Raw genomic sequence first — 15,080 nt, 5'->3', positions numbered from 1 at the left:
AGATCCCCCGAGCTCTCCTGGTGGCCAGCTTCCTTTCCAGAAGGATGGCATCTGTGAGCAGCCCCAGACAGGCAACGCAGAGACCACTCACCATCTCTGCTTGCACTGGTCACCACGAAAGGAGCCCCAAATCCAGCCCTCGGTCCCTGGTGGATCACACTGGGACTCTGAGCTCATCCTGCTGGGCCCATGGAGTTCACAAGCAGGACAGCAGGCCCTTTTGTGCTGCAACCCTTGGGTGTGTTTTTTACTCTCCTTTCTGAAGAAAGGCAAGACTCACGGCACAGCACGCAGGAGATCCCCTTTTATTACAAAACGTTATTTGGGACCCCAGGTCTGACATAAAGGTGCCCATTGCCTCGTCCTGCCTGTGCTCACAGGAATGCACGGGGAAGCATAACCGTACCACCACCACATTAGGAGAGCTCTTAGGTTGTATATACACACTAGAGCACAGCAGCACAGTGTGGCAATGAAGAGAACAGCTCCGAACAGAGAAAATCCTGCTGTTGTTGGGCAGACGTGTTTCCAGGAAAGCTGCAGCCCCCATGTGACAGCTGCAGGGAGGAAATACTTGCTGTGGTAGAGGGAGAATGGTCCTGCAGAGCATAGGGTCTGTCCCCACAGGCTGCATCCAGACGCTCCTCCACTTCTGCTCTGTGCACTGCAGCCCTGTAGAGGGAAGGGACTGGCCCACTGTGATAGCTGCCTGCCACCCTTGCAGAAGAGGCATGTGAGATCACACTCTGACTGTGGCCAGGGGAGTTGAGCTCTCCTAATGCACATGGGACCCATGCTGTCAACCCATCTGTACTTGTGCAAGCCTGACTCTTCCCCCCGAGCTCCTTTGGTATCACTGCTGAAAGAGACACTGCAGTGGGAAACTCTCCTCGTTGCACTGGGGCATCCGAGGGAGCTCAGACTAGTATGCCTTTGAGGTTCCCTCCTCCCTGCTGATGAAGGGGGAAGCCTGGATTCCTCCTTCAGCACAGTTGCTGGGTCAGATTCAAATGAGAGATTCCAGAGGACAAGTAGCACTTTTCTTTTTTTTTTTTTTTTTTTTTCAGGAGTGTAAATAATAAAAAAATAAATAACACATTGCTTTGATGCCAAATACGCTGGAAATGGGGAAAAGGTGCACATAGGGCAGTTACTGCTCCCGACATTGTACCCACCTGATCCGCTTCCTCACTGCATCTTGCAGCTCCTTGTTCCTCATGCTGTAGAAGAGCGGGTTTACTGTTGGAGGCACAACAGAGTACAGAACTGCCATCACCAGATCCAGAGATGGGGAGGAGATGGAGGGCGGCTTCAGATGGGCAAACGTAATAGTGCTGACAAAGAGGGAGACCACAGCCAGGTGAGGGAGGCACATGGAAAAGGCTTTGTGTTGGCCCTGCTCAGATGGGATCCTCAGCACAGCAGTGAAGATCTCCACATAGGACAGCACAGTGAAAACAAAACACCCAGAGACTAAACAGGCACTAACCACAATAAGCCTGACTTCCCTGAGGCTGGTGTCTGAGCAGGAGAGCTTGAGGATCTGGGCAATTTCACAGAAGAACTGCTCTAGGATGTTGCCTTGGCAGAGTGGTATTGAAAATGTGTTAGCAGTGTGCAGGACAGCACAGAGAAAACCACTGGCCCAGGCAGCTGCTGCCATTTTGACACAAGCTCTGCTGCCCATGAGGGTCCCATAGTGCAAGGGTCTGCAGATGGCAATATAGCGGTCATAGGCCATGGCAGTGAGAAGAAAATACTCAGCAAAAATGAAAAGGACAAGAAAAAAGAGCTGGGCAGCACATCCTGAGTAGGAAATGGCTCTGGTGTCCCACAGGGAATTGGCCATGGACTTGGGGACAGTGGTGGAGATGGTGCCAAGGTCAAGGATGGAGAGGTTGAGGAGGAAGAAGTACATAGGGGTGTGGAGGCGGTGGTTGCAGGCTATGGTTGTGATGATGAGGCCATTGCCCAGGAAGGCAGCCAGGTAGATGCCCAAGAAGAACGCAAAGTGCAGGAGCTGCAGCTCCCGCGTGTTGGCAAATGCCTGGAGGAGGAACCTGTTGAAGGAGCTGCTGTTGGACATTTGCTCCCCCTACGCATGGGGGATCGTCCAAAAAGACAAGACATAGACAAGTTAGGACAGAATTCTCTGGGCCAAACTTTCTATTTCTTAGTACTCTGCCCCTCCAAAAACATGTATCACCTGTCCCCACCTTGGTTTGCAGCCCAGCCAGATATCCCACAGTCAAATGGTTAAAGGTCCTAAGGATGGGATGTTCTGAAGAGAGAATTGGCTCATTGCTAGCCCCTCTCCCCTGCTCCTCCCCCCGCCCCAGCACTGCCCAGAGCCCCAGAAGCTGGAGGGGGACTTGATTACCTTTCTCAAATATGCATCTCTATGGCAGGACCTGCAGGGTCAGTGTCTGAATTGCATCTCAAACACTCCTGCCCAGGGAGTCCAAGTGGAAGGACAAGAACAGCATAGACAGGTAGGGAAATACAGGGCAGTATCGTGGCATTTCTTCTGAGGGAGGCAGGAACATGGAGACTCAGGGGAACACTCAGGGTTTTCTCCTCTCCTGGGTGTCCATCAGCCAAGGAAAAACCTCATGCCATGGATCCTACAGGCTTGAGGGCAGAGAGCTGGAACAGGTTGCCCAGAGGGGTTGTGTTTGTGGAGTCTCCTTTTCTGGAGATACTTAAAACCCGCCTGGATGCAATCCTGTCTAATATGCTGTAGGTGACCCTGCTTGAGCAGGGAGGTTGGACTAGATGATCTCCAGAGGTCCCTTCCCACCTTACCCATTCTGTGATTTGGTGAGCTGATGGGTGAGAAGAGGAGATGTTGAAGTCTGCAGTTTCCTCCCGCACTTTGACCATGACTGCTACCTGGAGCTATCCCTGCAGGGAGGTGTTTCTCTGTCCCCACGTCTCTCTCCTGTCACTGCTCACAAACCCCATTCCCCTCATGGGGCGCTCAACCTTGCCCTGCAGACACCTCCCAGGGGCAGGCAACTGCCCAGGGGCATCTCAGTGACACAGGGGCTAAGGAGCAGGTGAGATATACCCTGATGAGGCTGGAAAGGTGATGCTTGTTCTGTCTGTAGGCTGTGGGGTGGATGAAGAGATTTGCTGAGTTCCCTCCAGAATTGCAGCTCGCTCACTGTCAAGTTTTGGAGCCTCAGTTGCCTGTCTAAATCTGACAGATCCAGCAACATTTCATCCCACCCACAGACAATATGACTGAAGGTAGAGACTCATGGATGTCCCTTCCCTTTCAAGTATGGCCTGCCTTGACCTTCCTTTTGGAAACCCCCCCCAGAATGTTCGCAGGGTGAGCAGGAGCTGTGAGCAGCCCTGACCCAGGCAGCATCCCCTCCACAGCAGAATAACCTGTCCTGCAGGGGTGTGATCCTCCCACCCAGAGCTCCTCCCCACAGCACTGTGGGGAGTTCCCTGGGCACGCTGAGTGCTGACCCTCACAGGTGGCAGAGTCACTGCCCTGGGCGCACTGCACCCTGTGGTGCAGAAACACTGCTCTGAATTACAGCCCTGGGCAGACCTGAGTGCACTCCCTGGCTTCACAGCCCTGCAGCATCCCTGGAAGAAGGAAGCAGGATGCCCTGTCCCTCTGACAGGGTCCCTAGGAATCCCTGCTCTGAAGCACCAGCTGCTCCACACCAGAAAAATGGGGATACCCATTGTGAAAGATCCTATAGGCCATGGAATGTGCTAGCTTCAGAGAAAGCCTCAGGGTACCTCACCTGCACTGCCCTGCAGCCACAGACTTACTGTGTTAAGGGCGGCAAAGATTTATCTCCCAGTGAGCTCTCAGCTGTCCTCCCACTCCTGATTGCCTTTAACTTCCTTCTGTCTCACTCATCTTGCTCACCTTGCTTGTCTCCTCTGGGCACCTGGCAAGTGCACACCTGCAGCCCTGCTGCTGTATGCAGAGGAGCTGCTCCTGGGCAGAGTTGCTTCTCAGCAGTGCTGCCACATTGCCATGAGCTCATCCCTCCATCTCAGGAGCCTGGCCCTGCTTGGGAATAGTTGCCCAGCTGAAGGTGTGACTTTATCTGTCCTTCGTACTCCCTCCTCCTGGGAAATGTTCACTGAAGCAGACTGAAACAATCATCTCTAGTCTCTCCCTAGGAGAGACTGAAGAGACACCGATTCCAGCATTGTAATTTGTCACATCAGGGGACGGTTTTCTAAGGGAGGTGGAAATGTCCCACTCTGGAAGACTCTATTCTCAGCTCAGGACACCCCAAGAGGGACAAGAAGGGAGTTTGTTTCCCCATGGCTCAGGTACAGTTCAGATGAATCAATCCAGGCATCATATGCCCTTTAGAAGTCCCTGGTCTGGAATGGGATTCAGATCCCTCCTTTGGACTCCACAAAACACAGGTGGTGGCATTCTCATTGCCCAGACTGAACTGTGAACAACACAGATGTCTGCATGCAAGCTCCCTGTCTACACTCCCATTATTATCAGTGGAGATGGAGGGTGGGAATCAACTGTTCACACAAAAGCACCTTGTGAAATATGAAGAGACAGCAGTGATCCAAGATATGTGACAGTGTCTACCTACTCTGAAGGATAAGCTGTGAGCCCCGTGTCCTTCTAGAGCCTGAGGTGAGAGCCAGGTGAGGAATTTTCTTGGCTCCCCGAAATGACACTGGATGCCTACTATGACTAGAGCTCTGCTCTCTAGGAAGCTGAGACTCGTGCACATCTCTACATTGCAGATAGTTAATGTAATTCAGGGCAGACACTTGATTTAGTGACAGAAAATAGATGAGCAGGACCATGTCAGATGCTCAGGGTGTCCAGCACAACCACCGCTCTAGCAGACACAGCATGGGACCTACACCCCTCCAGACTCTGGAGACAAGAGAGAAAGTCTGGAGAAAGGAAGACTTTCCCTTGGTTGAGGAGGATCAGGTTAGAGAACATTTAGGCAAACTTAACATCCACAAATCCATGGGCTCCAATTGGATGCACCCACCAGTACTGAGGGAGCTGGTGGATGTTACTGCTAAGCCACACTCCATCATCCTTGAAATATTATGGAGAACAGAGAGATGCCTGCAGCCTGGAAGAAAGCCAGTGTCACTCCAGTCTTCAGCCAGGGTGAGAAGGATGACCCAGGAAACTACAGGCCAGTCAGCTTCACCTCCATCCCTGGAAAGCTGATGGAGTAGCTCACCCTGCAGGTCACCTCTAAGCATATGATCATGCTTAGAAGGAAAAGAAGGTGATCAGGAGTAGTCAGCATGGATTCATGGAACTGAGATGTGGTGGGACCACTCATACAGCTAGAGGGCTGTGAGGGCAGGGTCCAAACTCTTCAGGAGAGACTGCTTGAAAGGTAGTTTCAGACAGGATGGAGCTTTTCTTGGTTTTGGCAAACAGCATGAGAAGGGGAAACAACCACAAACTGCAGCTTGTAACGTGCAGATGTGACTTCAGGAAAAGAAATGTCACCTGAAGTGTAGTGCTGTAGTGCAACAGGTCACCCTGAGGGAGTCTGTGACCTGCTACTGGCTTTGTGTTTCAAGGAAAAGCAAGTGAGGGCAGGGAGACATCAGTAAAGGCAGAGAGATCCTGCAGTGGTAGTGAGGTGAGGAAGCAGGTTGGGTGTCTACAGTCTGCAAGGAAAGAGGAGGAGGTATGAGACAGCGTAGGACAGCCTGTGGTGGAAACAACCAAGGGTGAAAGCCGAGGCTGAAAGCTCCCAGCAGAACTGAGGTCTTTGTCCTTTGGCTATGGCTGTTGTCTCTGCCACTAAGGCCTCTGAGAAGAGGTTTCCTTACGGCACTGAGGCCTTGCTGCCTCCTTGTCCCCGGGAAACCCAGGAGGTGCTGTACCATTGTCCTGCTCTCGGTATGGCGCACCCCCACACTCACATTGCCCTAGGAAGAGGCCTGAGCACAGTGCAAGGGAAAGCATCACCCTACCCAGGGCCAGGGTGTCAGTGCCTGGCCATTTTGATTGACAAAACTCACCCAGCTTTGCATGACATTGGGGCCACCTGCACATTTCCTTTGCCTACTTGCAACTAGTGCCTCCAACTTTTGGGTGTAATTGCCCCGTGGGGAGGCTTTCTGAGTAATGGCCCTCAGTGGGACTCATTAATGCTCCAAGAAGCTTTGGCATTTGCTGCTGACTTTAACTACTTGAGGTTTGTTCAGTCTCCTCTCAGTACCCGAGGCTCATGGACTCAGCACCAAATACACTTGACGGGTCATTAAAATACTCAAAGCCCTAGCAACCCATCTCACTCCCCCTGATTTTCTTCAGTTCTTGGGTGGCTCATGGGAGAGGTCTCAGGAGTGTATTTACAAGAGCAAGCTGTCAATGAACACCTGAAAAAGAAAGGGCTTCTGCTTTTTAAGCTCTCTTTACTTTTCAGGTTACAGAGAAAGTGATAGCCACACTCTCCAGATCATAGTAACCCGGAGTGTCTCTGCCAGAATGAAGTCTGAGCATGGAGGAAAAGCAGTAGTTTTGATAGGAGACATGTATGGACAACCTTCCTCCTCACTTCCCAAACCCAGACAATCTTATGCCTCTTGGTGGCCTATCAGCTACTCAGGCAGACAGGACCTCACAACCACTCATCCCAGAGAGAAGTCAAGTGCTCCCATCAGCTTCACCTATAGAAATGACTTCACAACCACTTTCCCATCCATGTTCCTGCTCCCGGTCCACCACCTGCAGAGACAGAAGTCACAAAGTCACCTTCAGAACATGGGCCCAGGTCAGGGCCTGCTCCCATCTAGGAGCTTCTGAGAAACAATCTCATTAAAATGTCACAAAAATATCAGCCTCCTGGTGGCCTACTAGCTCACCAGATACAACTGATTTCGTAATCACCTACCAAGCCAATGGGCCTGCTGCTGCTCTTTCATCTTCCCTTACGGAAATGACCTCAGCATGTTCTGAATGACCTCACAATCAACACCCTAGCCCTGCGCCTCTTGGCGGCCGATCAGGTCCTCGCACAGAACTGACCACACAAACAGTTACCTGAGGCATGAGCCAAGGGCAGACCTATGGGCTGCTCAGACAGAGGTGACCTTACAATCATCTACCAAGCTCGTGTGGACACTCATGACCCTTCAGCTTCTCACATGGACCAAGTTTCCTTTCTTGCTTATGAGATCACTTCTGTCTCAGCCTCTGATAGGCTAGTAGCAGCATCATGGCTGGAGCATGGGCATGTGAGGTCACTCCTGCCTTAGTAGCTGATAGACCAGCAGCAGGCACATGTCTTGGATGCTGATTATGAGGTTCCTTGTATCTCATCAGGAGTAGTCAGCATAGATTCACCATGGGGAAATCACGCTTAAGCAACTTGATAGCCTTCTGTGATGGAACGACTGGCTGGGTAGATGATAGGAGAGCAGCAGATATTGTCTCCCTTGATTTCAGCAAGGCTTTTGACACTATCCTCTCCCATAACATCCTCCCAGGTAAACTTAGGAAGCCTGCGCTAGATGAGTGCACAGCGAGGTGCATTCACAACTGAATGGCAGAGTTCAGAGGGTTGTGATCAGCAGTGCAGAGTCTAGTTGGAGGCCTGCAGCTAGTGATGTCCCCCAGGGCTCCGTACTAGGGCCAGTCTTCTTCAGCTTAGTCATCAGTGACCTGGATGAAAGGACAGAGTGCCTCCTCAGCAAGTGTGCTGATGATACCAGACTGGGAGGAGTAGCTGATACACCAATGGGCTGTGCTGCCATTCAGCAGAACTAGAAAGGCAGGAGAGTTGGGCAGAAAGGAACCTCATGAAGTTCAACAGAGGCATGTGCAGGGTCCTTCACCTAGGCAGGAATAACCCCAGGCAGCAGAACAGACTGGGGCTGACCTGCTGGAAAGGAGAAGGACCTGCAGGTCCTGGTGGACAACAAGTTGACTATGAGCCAGTAATGTGCCCTTATGTTCAAGAAGGCCAACAGTATCCTGGGGTGTATTAGGAAGAGTGTTGCCAGCAGGTCCAAGGAGGTAATACTCCCCTCTACTCAGCCCTGGTGAGGCCACATCTGGAATACTGTGTCCAGTTCTGGGCTCCTCTGTACAAGGGAGACATGGCACTACCAGAGTCCAGCGCAGGGCCACAAAGAGGATTAGAGGACTGGAGGATCTCTCTTACGAGAGTGCTGCCAAGATCCCAGAGCCCATGCCAGAGTGAGAAAAATCCAGGTTGTGCAGGTGGTCTCCCTGTTCGACAGCGAGCAAGAGTCAACGCTACAGCCCGCCCTGGCAGAGTGCTCCATGCACATGGGGAAGAGCTCTCTTTCGGGGTGATGTGGCCAGGCCCTTCTTGATATGAGCGCTCACCCCTTCCCAGTGTCAGGCTGGAACGCTGCAGCGGGCAGAAGGACCCTCTTGTACTGGGTGCCCTCAACTTGACCAAGAGCAATTCATGCTCTGCACAGCTGAGTGTTAGAGCAGATACAGGAAGATGAGGTTTCCTGCCAGTTCCTCCCAAACCTCCTCTGTACCCAGACAGCTCAGCATTCTACTGAGTATACCAGGGCTGCTCTGTTTGGTGTCACACTGGGACCCCACAGCATGACCATGATCAGCCGTTCCCAGTTGAGGAGGGGACACACATGCACCCTCAGCAGGACCTGAGTGTCCAGAATGCCCATGTCCTCTGTGGGACCAGTCTTGTCCTCCCAGTGCTGCTGAGGATGCCCCAGCACCTCCCCCTCATTCCACTGCTGATGTCCTGTGACAATCTGCCCTTCCTGGCTTTGCAGGTGCTGCCCACAAAACCTACCACTGCAGCCAGCGAGACCCCACAGAGGCTCCACACAAAGCAGTGATGTAGATTGCCTTTTGCATAGGAGACAGCAGAGCTGGTGAGGGCTTGGGACAGGGCAGCAGAGTGTGCTGGCAGCTCGGGCCCACTCCTGGCTTGGGAAACGGGACCAAGGCCCTTTTCCTGGTGTATCTGAATGAAGGGCCCTGAAGGGGGGCACAGTGGGTCCCACCACATCGTCTGCCTCATGGGGCTCTGACCTAGGATCTGCACTGACGTCTAGAAGCCTGTGTCAGTGTGTCTGAGGCGCAAAACTCTCTCCACTGCCCACAGCACCTGGACAGCTGGTCTATGCCAGTGCGACAGGATGGGAAGGGATGATACAATGCCTGTTCAAGTTTCCCTGGAAGGATCCAGGATGCACTGCTAGCAGAATCCTGGACAGTCACAGGGAGGTCTTTCAGGAAGGAGCCTTTGAGCTCCCTAGTGAAAATCTGGGTTGGCACTCCTGAAGACCTTGTTAACCAAGAGACAGCACTAGGCAGAAGGTGGCTCAGAATGCAGCAGGTGTGGCTGGATGACTTCTGTTCTGGAGGAAACAGGCTGGGAGCTGAGAAAGCGGCTCCCTTCAGCACAATACCCCCAACCCCAACTTTGCCCCTTCCTGTGATTGATCCCCAGGTCTTAGGTGGAGGAAGAGGCCAGGTGGAACCCTAACAGCACTGTGGCATCTTTGGCTTTGGTGCTCAAGCAGCCCCTCCCGCAAATGCTGCTAGGTGACTGGCACCAGCAGCAGCCCCTGGCAATGCCCACGAGGAAATCACTGCCATGTCGGGAGCAGGCAGGCAGGACATAGGCACATCTCTCTCCACATGCCGAGAGCAGGGAGATGGGCTTACGGGGAGCTGGGCCAGATCTGTTGGCCAGGGGTGATAGTGGCAGTGCTGGGGACAGCTTTCTGCCACCTGCCAGGCTGCTCTTCACCCTGGGAAAGACACTGCGGTCAATGGAAAGCTCCAGGGAAAAAACCTTCCAACTTGGTCTTGAGCCAAGGGAAGAGACAGATGCTACAGTTGAACTCTCAACAGAGATGAGAGATGCCTCTCCTCTGCCCTCACTTCTCTCCCCTAGAAAAGGGACTGGGGACAGATGGGAGCCTGCTCAGCAGCGCAGCGATGATGCCACTTGCCAGCCCCTCCCCCAGGACGAGGGCTGGCTTCATCCCTCTACCTGCAAATGCCTCCTTTCCTTTTTCAGGCACCAAAGAGGGCCAAGAGGACCACATCAGATACCCGGATAGAGCAGGACATGGTGAACAGTGGCATCGGTGCCCAAGTATCACCTAAGCAGACAGCTGAGGCCACAGACCTCAGCAGGAGGGGCTTTGTTTGGGCTCTGCCACTGGGCACAGGTCCTGGGCTCCTGGACGAGCTCAATGTCATGTTCAGCTCCTGCACCAGAACAGCTTAATCATAGCAGCCACAGCCTGGGCAGAAGAGAAGATCATCTTGCCCTCTCTCATGGCCCTGCCAAGGAGACCCATCCTTTCCTACATTCTCCATTGCCTCACTCTGAATCCAGCTTTGGACCAGCCTTGGGACAGACATGTGGTGCATTCACCCCTTCCCTGAGGAACAAGCTGCCTTTGCAGCTGGGGCTTGGATGTGCTGCTCCATTATGCTCCTGGGAAAGGCACAGCACTGAGGCCATGCTGGCAGCATAGTATTCAGGCCCATGTGCCAGCCAGCTCACCTCTGATGCGAGAAGCCCCCAGTCAAGGCATCTCTTTTCCTAGGTTTTTGCAGCCTCCATTTTTTCAGCTCCTGTCAGGTCAATGGACTGGTTCCCTGAAACAAGGGGAAAAATGAGAAAAGTAAGAGGCCACTGCCAGATCAAGGATGTCAAGAACCTGAGAGCCTGCGTACAGCAGCTATCAGGCATACGTGGAGCTGTGACAGTCTCCCAGCCACTCTTGTCCTTCCCTGAGCCCAGCCAATCCCCAACACTACTCAGCAGTCAGGCACAGACTGGGGCTGACAGTGAGGGATGACATGGGGCTCCTGCTCAGCCCCAACAGCCATGGCAGAGACTTGTCTCCATACAGCTTGTGGCTAGGGGTTGCAAGACAGGCCTGGCACTGGTGTGCCCCAGGTTGTTCCTTCTCCCGAGGACCATGTCACACAGCAGCCTGCGCCATGCTCCACTAGGTCCTGGTACCAAGGCTGCGCTGCCACCTGCGTGATGGCAGTAGGCCTCAGAGGGATGTGGGAGGATCGCTCTGGGTGCTTTCCCCAGTGCTGAGCCCAGCACGTGTGATTGCAGGACACGGCAATCCCTGACCAAGCTGATATCAGGAGCCCACATTGCTACACCGCTGATCTTCAACAGACCACGGCAAGGAGGGGCAGCAAGGAGACGCGCCAAGGACAACACGGCTTGTGGGGGGGCTCCTGCGCCCTGCTCCCTGCTGCTGCTGAGGAAAGGGTGTGCTTGAGAGGGAGCACCAGGAGAGATGGATGGCTCCTGCAAGCAGAGAGCTCAGCCATGGGCACTCCCAGTCCATTGGGCTGGAATGCACTGGTAACGCAGGCAGGAGAGTGCCCAGCAGGTGGGCCAGGAGTGGGAACTGGCTGGGCCGCAGGGGCCTCCTGTGCCCCCAGCCCTCTGGTCGGGGTCTGTTTCCCTTGGGGTCCTCATCTGCCCCATTCTTAAGCTACATCTCAATATTCCTCTTTGAACGTTAAGAAAATGCTATAACCATCGATTACATGATGTGAATACTCATCAGTTTAAACAAATACATGGAAATGTAAATGCTGCAATAGTTATTATTTTCAAAAAACATTTCAACTTTTTTTTTTTCTTGGATGGGGGGGGAGGAAGAGCTCCTTCTACCTTAGCACCAGGCTTACACTTCCCAGAGGCCACTTCAGGGGGCTCCGATGGTTATACTGCTCTTTCTTCCTCCAGCAGAGGTTGGGCTCAGTGCTGCCAGAGAGGGAAGGACTTGGCAGGGGGCAAGGTCTTCCTCGATGGCTCCTCAGGTAATACACCACAACTTCCATCCCTCTGTCCCTCAGCGGCATGTGTGCAGGCAGGGGCAATAGGAAACCACTCCGCCACTGAGATGCTCCATCCCCATGTCCACTGAGGTGATGTGGAGCTGCAGAGAGGCCACAGCACCTGCAGACAGACTGGCTGTGAACCCAAGCTGAGCCCTGGCAGAGCTGGGACACAAATGAGGCCTGAAACCGGCACTGGGCGAGAGAGATGTGCTGGGAGACGAGCAACACGGCTGCGCCTGACCGCACAAAGGCACTCTGTTCTGCACGCACCACAAAATACACACGGGGTGAGCCCCGGTCTCCCCTACAGCACCCTCGGTGTGCTTTCCGGTGCCCCCGGCACCCTCCCGGTGCCCTCCGGAAAAGCTCAGACCCCTATGCCTGCCACCGAAGGATGGCGAGCTCCGGCCCAGCCTCACGTGGTGGGCGGCGGGTGCTAGGCCAGGCTGGCCCGGGTGGGTGAGCACAGACAGCCCCACAGGGGCATGCCATTGGGTGCTCTCCTTGGTGGATTGAGAACTGGCTGAAAGGCAGAGCTCAGAGGGTTGTCATCAGTGGCGTGGAGTCTAGTTGGAGGCCTGTGGCTAGTGACATCCCCCAGGGCTCAGTACTGGGTCTCATCCTGTTCAACTTTTTCAACAATGACCTGGATGATGGGATGGAGTGCATCCTCAGCAAGTTTGCTGATGATACCAAGCTGAGAGGAGTGGCTGACACACCTGAGGGCTGTGCTGCATACAGAGAGACCTGGACAGGCTGGAGAGCTGGGCAGAGAAGAACCTCATAGAACCTCATGAGGTTCAGCAAGGGCAAGTGCAGAGTCCTGCAACTACGGAAAAATAACCCTAGGCATCAGTACAAGCTGGGAGCTGACCTGCTGCAGAGCAGCTCTGCAGAAAAAGACCTGGGAGTGCTGGTGCACAACAAGTTGACCATGAGCCAGCAATGTGCCCTTGTGGCCAAGAAGGCCAATGGCCTCCAGGGCTGCATTAGGAAGAGTGTTGCCCGCAGGTGGAGGGAGGTGATCCTGCCTCTCTACTCAGCCCTGGGGAGGCCTCATCTCGAGTACTGTGTCCAGTTCTGGGCTCCCCAGGACAAGAGAGACATGGAGCTACTGGAGAGAGTCCAGTGTAGGGCTACAAAGATGATCAGAAAACTGGAGCACCTGCCCTAGGAGGAATGACTGTGAGAGCTGGGCCTCTTCAGCCTGCGGAGGAGAAGACTAAGGGGGGATCTTATCAATGTGTACAAGTACCTGAAGGGAGGGTGTCAAGGCGACAGGGACAAACTCTTTTCAGTACTCCCATGTGACAGGACAAGAGACAATGGGCAGAAATTGAAGCACAGGAAGTCCCGCCTGAACGTGAGGGGGAATTTCTTCACTGTGAGAGTGACAGAGCACTGGAACAGGTTGCCCAGAGGGGTTGTGGAGTCTCCTTCTCTGGAGATCTTCAAGGCCCGCCTGGTTGCAACCCTGTCTGACTTGCTCTGGGTGACCCTGCTGAGCAGGCACGTTGGACTAGATGATCTCCAGAGCTCCCGTCCAACCTTACCCATTCTGTGATTCTCTGCATGTCTCTCACAGCACAGCCCGCCCCTCCCAGGCACTCATTGGCTCTCTGCCTCCCCGCGCTAGCTGATTGGACAGGCAGCACAGAGGGCTGGGGCAGCAGGAGGCGCCGTTGCCAGGCGACGGGGGCGGCGCGGGCGGGGCCGGCGCTTCTCTCCCTGACAGGAACCAGGAGCCTGGCGGCTGGAGCCAGGAAGTTCAGAAAATGATCTCAGGTGAAGAGGGGTTTTGTTACACTTTTCAGGTTTTAAAATTCTTTGTGTTCTTATTGTCCTTCACTTTGTTGTCGTTTTTTTTTTATTATACTGGTCTTTTTTTTGGGGGGGGGGGATTTTCTTCCTTTTTAAAGGAAAGTGATTTTCGGAACTGCGGTGGGATGCAGTCACAGGGTCATGGGTGTCAGTGCCAGTGTAGGTACCTTGTTCCCCTCTGCCTTGCCTCCATCTGCGGCTCCAAGGGTCTCTGATCTTCTGCAGGTCCCCTGGGAGGGCTGCCAGGGCCGGGCAGGTACCTCAGATATACGAGAGCCTCTCCAAGGGCCCCTGGATGCTTGCAGTGAGATGCCTGAGCTCTGCCTGAAAAGGTGAAGAACCGTTTTCAACATTTGCCAAACAAGAACACACACTCATCAGCTAAGATGACTGAATGATTTTAATATAAATGTCAGTGTTCCCCATGAGGAACTAATGTAAATTTTCAGGCAGGGTATGAGTCTCAGGAGAAGAATACAGCCGTTGACTCGTGTTACCACTGCTCTGCCTGTTTTGCTGTGGATGTAATCTCACTAATCGCATATTTCCACATATGCTGATGAAAGGGATCATTTCTAAAGGCACCCTAGGAACTGGACATATGCACTTTCCTTTGCTTTCTGGGACTGGAAATGCCCTGAGGACCCTTCCCAGTAAAACTCCTCTGCGATTGCATGAATGGAAAGACCCTGAGCACAGAGCCAGGCTCCGCCTGTCTTGTGAGCTGCACTACTGATGAGCAGGGGGCAGAGCCCGTGGCCGGCCCCACACTCCTTCATGCACCTCTACCTCTGAGCAGGACAGAGCCTGGGTCCAGGGTAGCGCTCTGCTCATGGCCCCACCACAGGCTGCTCCCTGTAAAGGGTGAAACCCCAACACTCCCAGCATGGAGCTGCTGCCAGAGCAGCATCCTCAGGCCTCAGTGGCCTCCGTCCTCCCCCGTCCAGCTGCTGGGCCCCAAGTTGGGCTGCTCACCCTGCCCCAGTGCTCCCCGCCCTGCCCTGTCCTTGCTCTGGTGCTGGCTGGCCACCCCGGGCCAGATCAGCTCCACCAACCTCATGAGGGAGAAGGGGCTTGGGGGAGCCTATCGGTGGGCTGAGGGGAGGCTGGCATCCTGCTGCCTGTCTGGGGCTAGATCCTCGGTGTGGGGAAAGGTGGGGAGGGGCAGAGTTCATTGAGCTGCTGCCTGCAGAGCTGGTCCGTGCAGTGCAAAGAGAGGGGCTGGGAGCCAGAAGCAAAGGAGGCAGGAGGCCAGGCAGGGGCCGGGGTGGCAGGGCTGCGGCAGGGGCCACAGTGGGTGCTGCTGCAGTGCGACGGCTGTCCAGTTGCCTCCCTTGCGAAAGGTCCCCCTGGGCAGGAACAGGCTGCTCCCCGGTTCGCATGCTGCCCTCCAAGCAGGATGGGACATATGAGGAGGGGC

The 15,080-nt window shown here is 54.1% G+C and overlaps 1 protein-coding gene across 1 annotated transcript; it reads right to left on the bottom strand.

Moving 5' to 3' along the window:
- Positions 1–1,150: 1,150 nt before the first annotated feature.
- On the bottom strand, positions 1,151–2,086 carry LOC134154341 (olfactory receptor 14C36-like). Its single transcript, XM_062601090.1, has one exon. The coding sequence runs from the start codon at positions 2,084–2,086 to the stop codon at positions 1,151–1,153; it is 936 nt and encodes a 311-aa protein (XP_062457074.1).
- Positions 2,087–15,080: the final 12,994 nt, after the last annotated feature.

The sequence above is a fragment of the Rhea pennata genome, unplaced genomic scaffold (genome assembly GCF_028389875.1).
Source record: "Rhea pennata isolate bPtePen1 unplaced genomic scaffold, bPtePen1.pri scaffold_26, whole genome shotgun sequence".
In the NCBI taxonomy this organism is placed as follows: Eukaryota; Metazoa; Chordata; class Aves; order Rheiformes; family Rheidae; genus Rhea; species Rhea pennata.
Note: the sequence above shows the minus strand (reverse complement) of the source record. Positions and strands in the feature narration are given on the sequence as shown.